Source organism: Atta cephalotes, assembly GCF_000143395.1.
Source record: "Atta cephalotes unplaced genomic scaffold scaffold00003, whole genome shotgun sequence".
NCBI lineage: Eukaryota > Metazoa > Arthropoda > Insecta > Hymenoptera > Formicidae > Atta > Atta cephalotes.
The window spans coordinates 747,606-758,996 of NW_012130067.1; the positions used below are offsets into that span (position 1 = coordinate 747,606).

An 11,391-nucleotide genomic window follows, 5' to 3' on the forward strand; every position below is an offset into this window, starting at 1 on the left:
TAGTGATGCACTAGATCATCAAATTACTGGATATCCGAAAAGAATCAGATATTCGAACTGTCAGATATCCGGAAAGGTAATTTTTTGAGTCGGATATCCGACCGGATTCCGGGACAAGATATTCAAAAAAAAAAGGAAAAAACTGAATGAAAAAGAAAAAGAGAGGAGCTTATTTATATAAGATCTTATTTTTTATAAATCTATTCTTTTTAATTTAATTTTTTGTACTATTTTTTCTTTTTTTACTCTAAAATGAAGAAAAAAAGAAAAGGGATGAACCATGCAAGAAATTTAGCTGAAAAAAACAAGAACTTTGTATAATTTTTGTACACAATTCCTTTAATGATTCTGCAAAGTTTAGAGTTAAATTCGATGTATATTGCAAGCAGAATGCAGGTCGCAAGTGAAATGTAATCACAATACATAAAACGTAGGAGGCGAAAGTTGAAGTTTATATAACTTTTTGCGTTCTGATGTAGATCGTGCTCAAGAAATTAATATTTAGTGATATTTTCAATGATATGCTTCATTTGGTACATATTTTATATACTTCGTCTGATAATTTTGATATAAAATATCTCTCAAACTATTCATTAAAAAAAAATATTTCTCTACAGAACATAATAAGATGAATTAATTAATGTAAAAAAAAACGCATAATTGCTTTTCAAAAAAAGAAATATGTAGTTGCAAATTGCATAACTTCTTTGAAAAGCAACTGTGTATTTTCTTTATTTTTTGTTAATAAATTGCTAATTAATATTTATATTCTAAAAATAAGGTTGTTTTAAACAGATGTTTGTCCTGTACGATAACTTTTTTTACTGTGTATTTTATAAGAATGTAGTACGATTATATTACATAACTATATACATGTTTCTATCATTGATACATGCATATATATATATGTGGAAAAAATAATAGAATTATCTTTTATTTTTTAATGTAAAAGATATAAAGATAAGAAAATTCTCTTCAAAGTATCTTTCTTATAGGACAACTAATTGTATTTTATTGCTATATTTCTACTTTTACACATTGCTTAAATTTTTCTTAAAGATCTCTCTCTTTAGTCTATCTTAAATTATCTGTTATTGTTACATAATTAAAGGGAATTTAAAAACACTAGTTTTGTGTAAATCAATGTTTTCAATATTATGCATGGTATTTCAAACACGTATTAAAATAGTGATTAAATTTTGAATTTTTTATTTTAATCGATATCTTATTTCAGAGTTTTATCCCAACTTTATTGAAAGTAGCGGCAGGCATGCAGTTTCAAATTGATAAACCAAGATCCGAATATATCCGTGATGATAGACCGGGCACATATAACGAAAGACTGGAACAAATTCTCAGCAGACAAATACCACAGTTGATATTTTGCGCGGTATCAAACAATCGCAGTGATCGCTACTCTGCAATCAAGAAAAAATGCTGCGTTGATCGACCTGTTCCATCACAAATTTGTTTGACAAGAACAATGACGCACAGAAACATTAAATCTATTGCCACAAAAATAGCAATACAGATGAGTTGTAAATTGGGTGGAGCACCGTGGTACGTGGATATTCCATTGGAAGGGATAATGATGATCGGATTTGATGTTTGCCATGATACAACGATGAAGAACAAAGATTTCGGTGAGTATGAAATTCTCGAAAGTTTTTTTTTATTTTTTTTAATTTTTTTTAACACAAAAAATGTTGAAATCGCAACCTATTTTATAGTTTCTTAAATTGAATCGTAAAAATTTTTAATTGTCGATTTTTGATATCATGTGTGTTTTAACTTTATGATTTCTTAGATTAATTTTATTCGAACAAAATTTATGTAGAAAGAACTGATTAAGGAAATGCGATCTTCCTTTACATGTATAAGATACAGATAATAAAATATTATCGATTAAAATAAAAATTTAATATTTTTATTCAAAAATTTAATATTTATAATCAATACATATTTTAATGAATGCGTTCTAAAATTTATTAAGTCAAGTTCTCTTAATTTTGTTCAATATATTCTATAATATATCAATATATTCTATAAGAATAAGAATGTAAATATAAAAATATAGGTACTTTGCAACATTTTATCTTTTAAAAATAAAAAATCAGTTATTATTTCTACATATCTATGCACATTGTTAATATTAATATTGAATTAATATTGAATTTGCTGTTGCAGGTGCTACAGTAGCGATTCTGAATAGACGCATGACACAATACTTTAGCGCAGTAAACGTGCATCATACAGGTGAGGAATTGTCGAATGACCTTTCTGACAACATTTGCAAGTCTGCACAAGCGTATTACGCGCTAAACAAAACTCTCCCTGGGCGCATTGTGATTTATCGCGACGGCGTCGGTGAGGGTCAAGTTCCCCTCGTAATGGATCGTGAGGTTATACAGATTAAAAAGAAACTTGATGGATTGTATGGTGGCCCAGATAGATACAAAATGGCCTTCATAATAGTCACGAAGCGATTAAATACACGTTTCTTTGAGAACAACAATAATCCAGAACCGGGCACAATAGTCGACGACGTAATCACAAGTCCAATCAAATACGATTTCTTTATCGTGTCGCAGAAAGTGCGGCAGGGAACAGTAACACCCACTGCGTATAGCGTTGTTTACGATACTCTAGGTATGGATCCCGACAAGATACAACGTCTTACATATAAGCTGACGCATATGTACTACAATTGTTCAAGTACCGTTAGAGTACCGGCACCTTGCCATTATGCTCACAAATTAGCATTTCTGGTGAGTAAATTCATTCATCGGGCGCCAGATACGCAGTTACAAAACACATTATATTTTTTATAATTCCACTTTTTTGTAATACTAATAGTATTACTACTTTTTTTTTTTTTTTTTTTTTTTTTTTTTTTTTTTCAAATCTATTACGTACGGGTACTTCCTATATAGAAGCTATGTATTTCGCGGATTATCTCCGTGTTTCTATTTCATTCCTAGAATGCCAATATTTCGTAAATTTACATTATACGAACGGACCAGTATTAGGCTGCATCTTGTCCTAATGAAGTGAACTGCATCGTTCACGAAACGTTAATATTTCAATAGATATTGACACAGAGATAACCCGCGATTTATCTTCTAACTTTTATCAGTATTATATTTCAGGCCGGTTTCTTACGGGAGCGAAGTTTTATTTTTATGATAATTAAAATTTCTTAGAAGTTGGAATATTAAAAGAAAAAACCAAATGGCATACTTATATTTTTATTACTTTAAAAAATGACATTGCTATGAAATAATATTTCATAAAGAGGATGAAGTTAATAACATGAATACATGAAACTTATGTACAAAAAAATTACAGCCTAAACTGGTATATACTAAAATAGATAGGTTTTAGTGTCCCGACTTCTCTGAAATTTTTAAGGCTCTCGCTGTAATAAAAGATTCATTTATTTTTCATATATATTATGATTATATAATTAATAGATATAATTAATTAATGTGCAGTGAAGAGTACTTCCATAACTTGAGATGATACTCGATTTCTAAAATTTTATTGTACACGGTCTTCCTCTTTATATTCCGTTGTAATCATTGATTTCGGAATTTTTTTCGTTTGGATATAGTACAGTATCTAAGCAAATGAAATTGATGTGTTATATATTATGATAGTTATATATTACGATAGTTAGAAATCAATTTAAGTAAAAATTTTAGTTAATGTTTTATATACTACATTCCAAAAAACGTTTCCAAGGAAAATTTTATTCGAAATATATATAGTACACGTGATATATATACTGAATTATATATCAAGTAAAATTTTCCTCATAGAAGACATTTTGAAATGAGTCCAAAGTTATATTTATGTTCCAAAGTTATATTTATGAATCATATTTCTTCTGATTTCAAAGTTTACAAATAAATGATGATCATAAAATGTATATTTTTTTCTATTATACTTTTGTAATAAATGTGCATAATTTTGATTGCATCTATGAAAAAATGTTTTTAATGACAATGAAAAATATTGTAAGTATACTTTTTAGAGTCCTTACCGAAACTGGAAACGAACATTCATTACGTGTTAGTTTCGACTGAAACCATACAGCTCTTTATAAATATTAATTTTAATATGTGTAATTATTAGATCTATTTCTTATTGCACTGTGTATAATTCAGAAAGTGTGTAGCAGTAAAAAAGACCTATTATTTCAATAATTGAATTATGATATTTTTGAAGAAGTACTATTCTTTGGCCAAAATTAGCACAATTAAAATTTCTGTTTTCAGTTTTCAATTTCGGCCGAAATTTAATTATTGTTTCAATAAATGATATAAATGTATGATATATGGATATATCTTACAGAATTCATATTTTCTAATTTTGGTTTCAGTTTTGATTGAAATTGCCATGTAGCTGAGTATTTCGGTTCAATTTCAGCAAAAGTTTCGGTCGGATTCTAATATTCTTGTTTAGATATATATATAATAAATTTTATCCGAATTTGCTCAAATCACAAATACGTTAGATGTTCAAAAATATTCGGAAGAAAATAAACTTTTATAGGTATGTCATTTGAATAAAATCTTAGTTCATAATTTTAAGAACAAAAAAAGATACATTTTTTAAAAAGTTGACATTTTCCATTGATGTCGATAGATTATTCTTAAATGATATATTTTGGAATTGAATTATTGCACAAAATATTTCATTTATATGTGATTAAGTCCATTTTTAATTATTCTAATGCAAAGTTATCCATTTCAACATTTGAAGAACTAAATTTTATTCTAAATATAGACATTTATATTTTTCGAAATCTATTTTTCGAAAAATGATTATATAGGTGTCATTTCGATGTCATTAATGTGTAATAAAAGAAACTATCTACATATATATAATAAAATAAATTGTCTGCATATATGATATATATTCTTTGGAGTTGAAATATATATATTATGTCATTATGCACGAGTACCCCTATAATGCTCTAAATATATTTTAACGAACTTGGAAGCTATAAAGTTTAAATATAGTATTTTAATATTTCATTTTTTTAGTCTTAATAAAATTATTCTACAATCAAATATACAGGATGTCCACAATTTATGCATATACGGAATGCGTAATGCGATTTTCTTTTTTATGCTAGGGAAACAATTTTTTCTCTGGCAAAATTGACTTTCGAACGAAGTTTTAAAGTAAGAACAACTTTTAAGTTAATGAATGCGTTAAGTTATACTTGAATAAAAAAAGCGATAGGCACAATAAATAATAGATCAAATTATCAAATTAACTTGTAATTAAAAGCTTATTAAATAGCTGATGTTTCACCTATCAACTGCGCTTAGCAGAGAAAATCACTTCAATGCTCGCGAGTATTATAATTTTGAATATAGGATGTTGGTAAGGGATTAAATAAGGAAAAAGAGCATATAGTAGTACTGTTTGTTTCAAAATCTTGTTACACACATTGTACATCGTCCTTGAAATGCAAGCACAGAATTACCACTTTTCGCTGCTTGCACCTCCCCAGCTTTGAGTAGCAGCAGTTGCCACGGGCGTTGACCACTCCTCTGGAGGCTAACAGATAATCAATTAATGAGCGTTGATATTAATGGCTGCTTTTTTTTTAATGTATAGTTGACAAACGTCATTCTATTATCCTTGATTGATATTCAATGAATAACAAGGATAAACAACATTTGTGTTGACTCTTTTATGTTTTATATAAATACATATAAAAGAATGAGTCACAGAGCTATATAAGTCAAAAGAGAAATAAATTAATTAAATTTAATGAAGTGGAAATAAGTGTGAATGTGTCCTTACCTGGGCAGCCCAATCACCACTTGTTTGGAATGACTGTGTGGCGCTAGCTGCAGGAATAGCGGCAGCTGCTGGAGGGGCTACATCGTCAGCCCAGTTCTCGGTGGCCACAGCGGTAGACTCAACATCGTTCACCCAGCCAGGTTCCGGAGCAGGAGCAGTCTCCACTGGACCGGTGAATTCCTTTGCCGGCGCAATTTCTTTCGCAGCCTGTTCTTCTTTTTCTGCCTAGAAAGATGTTTCGTAAGTCATTATCAATTTATAGAGAAATTGGTCGAGGAACTTGCTCCATGTTTGTCAGAAAAGATTAAGCCATAAAAAACCAACAGATTTGTTTCTGGATTCTATTTTTTCATCATTATGATAAACTTAAAATAAAAAGCAGTAATCGGATGATACAGACCTCTTCGGGATCTCTGTAGAAGAAGAGATCGACCACAACATCCCACTTGGTCTCACGTGGGATAGATCCCCTCAGGCGCAATACTTCTCTGGCGAGCAACCACCACATCAAACCAACAGTGTGTAAACTCTTAGTATTACACGGAATCGCAATGTCTACGAAGCGCAGTGGTGAATCAGTATTACAGAAAGCGATGACTGGAATATTTACATAGCTCGCCTCAGTAATAGGTTGATGGTCAGTAGATGGATCCGTAACGATCAGCAGGCGTGGTTCACGAAAGGCAGCCTAGAAACAAAAGTTGATCACTATGCTGAATTGTTTGTTGAAATATCTAACAATATTACAACAAAATCAGAAAAGATTAAGCCAATGAAATCAACAAGTATAAATTCTGGAATAAAATGTTTCATCACTTTGATCTTTGTACTAAAAAATTAAATTAAAGGGTATTCATTATTTTTGTCACCTGAATTTGATTGGTGAATGCACCTGGAGTGAAACGTCCAGCGATAGGAGTGGCACCAGTATGAGCAGCAAATTTCAAGACGGCTCTTTGACCCGAATGACGGCAGCTGATGACAAAAACTTCACTAGGATGTTCAATGGCAACAATGGCACGAGCTGCGAGCAATAACTTTTCCCAAGTGTGGCGAAGATTGATGACATTTACACCAGCACCTGTAATTGTAAAAAAAAAGCGTGGTAATTATAATTTATATACTAAAAAATAAAAGTTATGTTTAAAGCATATATTACTTGCCATCAACTCTTTTCTTATAGACATACTGTTCCATCTGAAAGTTGACGTTTTCAGCACCAAGATGGGTGCCAGCAGCCAACATTTTAGTAACATCGTCTTCTTTGAGGGCTAATACGTCTAAACCTCCTGACATTTTAACGTTGTGGTTGAATTACGAGTCAACCTAAAATAGGGTTTTATTTTTATTAATTTTTATTAATTTTTATTATTATTAAAAATGGGAGAATATATTGCTACATATTAAATAAGAGCTAAAGACAACTATTTATTTTTTATTTTCACTATAATTATATAAGGTAAAGAGATCAAGTATAATTTTATTATTATTTTTGCATACAAGTAACATAAACTTTTTCTTAATAATTCAATTCTAAAACTTATACAAGTTTTTTTTAAATATAATAAGTTTTAAATAATTTGGAGTTATATGAAATCAACTCAATTTAGAAAAATGTTATTTTATAAGCATCAAACATACAAATTAAGTACAATAGGTCATAATTATTTATCATTTATCTTATTTAATAGATATCTATAAAAATCTATATAAAAATTTATAAAAAAAAGAGACTGTGTTCAATTTGATTGCTCACATGTTTTAAGCAAAACTTGCAAAATAAGGATAGAAACATTGAAAGCATCGAAGGCAACCAAAATATAATAAAACTAGAAGTAACCTCAAAATCGTAAGTAATTTCAGATTTATATAAACAGTTTTCGAAACTGCTTAATATTCCAACTTTCTTACTATCTAAAATGACAAAATGCAAAGATTTAAGTCCAAAATCATGTGCAACGTATTGAAAATTATAAAGCATGCCACGTGCATGGGAGATACATTTTTTTTCAAACCAAAAAATTATCATTAAAGCACATTTTATTTACGAAAGAAATACCTGTGTTATGAATGAACATGATTATCTGTTTCAAAATTAGTTGTTTAAATGTTATAGAAATACAAAGCAGAATTACAATTTGCGATAAAACTTACGTTATGGGATGCCACTAGGAGACTTCGTTGGGAGACTCCAACAGAAAAGGAAGTTACACAACTATGCGTCCTGCGTCTGCGCAAATTGCAAGCATCGTGAATCAAAATAGTTGTTATTTTTTAAAATAAATAAATAGAAATAAATAAATAATAGAAATAAATAATATAGAAAAGATGATCAATCTTCTGACCATCAAGGGAAAGTATTAAAAAATATTAATTATATTTAAGATTAGAAGAAAGTGATTTTTTAGATAATAAAATACTCGAATGGTAACTGCACGGATTATGGGCCTAGTTTCCACCGAAAGTTTAATCCAGATCAAAATGAGAAAGTAAGAATCAACCAACTATAGTCGAGCATTCCCCTGTTGTTCGACTGTAACAGGGGAATATTCGACTGTAGTTGGTTGATTCTTACATTCTGAAGATATTCTGAGTTTTCCAAAACACAGCTATATAGTGCAACATTGTGTCTTACACAAGGTGTTTCAATTATAACATAGTGTTACACTGCTCGACATAGTAAAAAACTCAGTACGAGCGTGAGCGCAAAATGTCAATGTTATCAACTTTTACAAAAAGTTATTTGATAGTACTTATTTTGCGATAAAATCTTCAAAAATTATTTCTGAAAAAATTATAACTTAAGTCTAAATAAAAATCATGTAAATCTATTATTGATACGCTAAATATAATTATAAGAATAGAATGGAAGACTGCAATGTATTCTGGTGTTACACTATGAAACTAAACTGTATTCCAACAAGTACTTTACACAGTGTAATGTCCCTGTGTTCTAACTGGAAAACAGCCTAATTCTGATTAAACCTTCGGTGGAAACTAGTGACTAGGCCAGTGATGTAAATTTGGTAAGATTTGTTCGATTCGGGTTGTTACATGTAAAAGTAGGTAAATTTTTATGACAAAGATGAACAATCAATGGCTGCATTCAGCAGAATGCAACAGTTTTATAACTGTTTTATGATTCTCTTCTTTTGGAGATTGGACCATTCCTCTTGATCTAAATGCATAATCCAATCAGCGCGAAGAAAACTTTCAACAGTGCAAAGTAAACGTTCTGCTGAACTCAACTAATCTGTCGACGCTTGTAAGAACCTTCAACTTATCAGAAACTATGTATTCCACAATACATGATTTCTAGGTTGAAATTCTTATATTCGTTCATAGTCAAGCCTTATATTTAAGATTTCCTTAAATTTATCTTTAGATACTCTGCGAATTATTTCATTGCTGCTGAGCATCTAAAAATAAATTTAAGAAAGCGTTAAGTGCAAGGTCTGAATACGGGCATTATTCTCTGTTCCCTGTTCCTTATTGTGCTTTGCTTTGTTTATCTAGGCTACGTTTCAAAACTTCCTCTCTGAGGAAGATTTTATTCTATATGCTATACTCTATATGCTATAGTATACGTTACGTGTACTATATATTTTGAGTAAATTTTCTTCGGAAAGCTTTGGAACGTAGCCCTAACAGAGAGAAATTCGTGGACATAGTGAGAAAATCGTGGACATTATCGATCGGATCATGGATTGGCTACATAGTTCAATGTCCACATTTTGTGGACATAGGCCGGTATTCGTAGTCAGGTCTTATATTCAAGACATCTTAAGTCTTAAGAAGTCATGAACCAATCAGAAGGCTGCATTAGCGTCTTAAGATATTACTTAAGCTTGAAATAAGACTCGATTATGAGTACCGACCATAGAGGCGTTTCAAAATAAAATAACAGCTAAATCCCGGTGCCTTAAATGGCTGCTCTCAGGCTTCTCTCTTCTGTTAGCGACAAAAAGGATCAAGTAGTCAAAATTGACAAATATTAGCATCCATTTTGATCATTTGATCCTTTTTGTCGTTGAAAGCCAGCAACTTGTGAAGCAATGTCAAAGCAACTTGTGAAAATTTACCTTAACGTACACAGCTTGCATGGTAAAGTATAAGGGCAATTCATATTTCTATCGTAAAGACAAACGTAAAATACCATTGGATAATTTTCTTTATACATATGGTTTTGCGGCTATGCAAATTGTGTGGAATGGCTCTAATTGTGTCCGCGATGCTAGAACTCGGTTCGAATTCTTGGATTCAGGAATATGTATCAACATGTAATTTTTACGAAAAAAACGGCAAGTTGATCGATTACACATTTCTCGGTCCGAGAATTTAGAATTCGGACAAAGTTCTTAGCACCATGAATACAGGACTTTGGGCTAATTTCCGCGGCAAGCATCAACATCCTGTCCAGTCCTGTGTGCAGGAGCCTTAAGTTTTGTCTGTATATATGTATGTACTCAAAGCCTTTAAAATTAAAAATATTGATGAAAGTTAAAAATAAATAATTTAATAATCTCTAGTCGAGTTTTTATTCAGAATTTTATATTCGATGTTCTTCCTTTGAAAAATATTCGATATTATTGAATCATAATAAACGTCTACAGAAGTTTGTGATGTGTATTCATTAATTAAAATGGCTGCCATGGCGCCGTACCCGCTACACTATTCGAGAGAAATCTTTTGCCACAAGTTATAACGTAAGCTATTTTTTGAAAAGAGTGAAGAAATTGTATCTTCGAATTTCCATTAACCATGGAAAATCAAAGTAATGAATTAGTGGTGGGGATGTCAACGTTACCCGTAGTACTACCTGTAGTAGTGAAGGAGGAACCTTCGGAGCAAAATATTTCTAAGCAAGATACACAACAATCTCAAGTGCAAGATGCAATTTGTATTGAGGAAGACTGCAACGATCAACGTATTGAATGTACTACTGAAAGTCAAGAAAGTGAGATCCGTGCGTTTCTTTCAAAATGCGTTTTTTGTAATAAAGTGTTCACAATGGGTGAGGACGCAAAGCTTCTGGAGTGCTTACATGCAGCTTGCATAATGTGTGTTAATAATAAAATCAGCGATCATAATACATCAGTCGATGTAGATATCCTATGTATGTAAAATATATATAACTTCTTTTTTTTATTCTTAATGACCTTTAGAAAAGTTGATGTATATCCATCAATATTAAATTATTAAATACTGTAATATTTGATTATTAAATACAGTAATACTGGTTTCTACTTTGATATTTATTATAATTTTACATTAAATTTATTTTATATTTATATTGATGTTATTTTTTGCAGTAGAAAGTAATGTGATTATATGTCATGTTTGCAACGTAACCAGCCACGTGGAAAATTTGATTGAAAATAGATTTCTGTCAAAATTATTAGAGGAAGAAAGTGATTTAGGATTGGATGATGAAGCTAAGGAAGCTGAGGAAGAAAAAAAATGCACTAGCTGTCATGATAACATTATTGCTACTAGTTGGTGTATGGAATGTGAAGAATTTATTTGTGAAAATTGTGTTATGGTAATTATAAATTCTTATAAAATGAA

The 11,391-nt window shown here is 30.5% G+C and overlaps 3 protein-coding genes across 3 annotated transcripts in view; 2 read left to right on the top strand and 1 right to left on the bottom strand.

The window, feature by feature from the left end:
- The window catches only part of LOC105624611 (protein aubergine-like), a 7,787-nt gene extending 4,956 nt beyond the window's left edge, over positions 1-2,831 (top strand). The window contains exons 9-10 of the mRNA XM_012205971.1: positions 1,235-1,643; positions 2,188-2,831. Of these exons, the coding sequence (XP_012061361.1) occupies positions 1,235-1,643; positions 2,188-2,831 (1,053 nt within the window). The remainder of the gene's footprint in view (positions 1-1,234; positions 1,644-2,187) is intronic.
- Positions 2,832-5,427: 2,596 nt separating this feature from the next.
- Positions 5,428-7,122, bottom strand: LOC105624622 (40S ribosomal protein SA). Its single transcript, XM_012205982.1, has 5 exons — positions 6,987-7,122; positions 6,693-6,904; positions 6,224-6,511; positions 5,824-6,048; positions 5,428-5,574 (listed from the first exon to the last, which is right to left on the bottom strand). The coding sequence occupies exons 1-5, from the start codon at positions 7,117-7,119 to the stop codon at positions 5,497-5,499; spliced, it is 936 nt and encodes a 311-aa protein (XP_012061372.1). The 5' UTR covers positions 7,120-7,122; the 3' UTR covers positions 5,428-5,496.
- Positions 7,123-10,584: 3,462 nt separating this feature from the next.
- The window catches only part of LOC105624633 (E3 ubiquitin-protein ligase TRIM33-like), a 7,522-nt gene continuing 6,715 nt past the window's right edge, over positions 10,585-11,391 (top strand). The window contains 2 exon segments of the mRNA XM_012205993.1: positions 10,585-10,939; positions 11,136-11,365. Coding sequence (XP_012061383.1) covers positions 10,585-10,939; positions 11,136-11,365 — 585 coding nt within the window.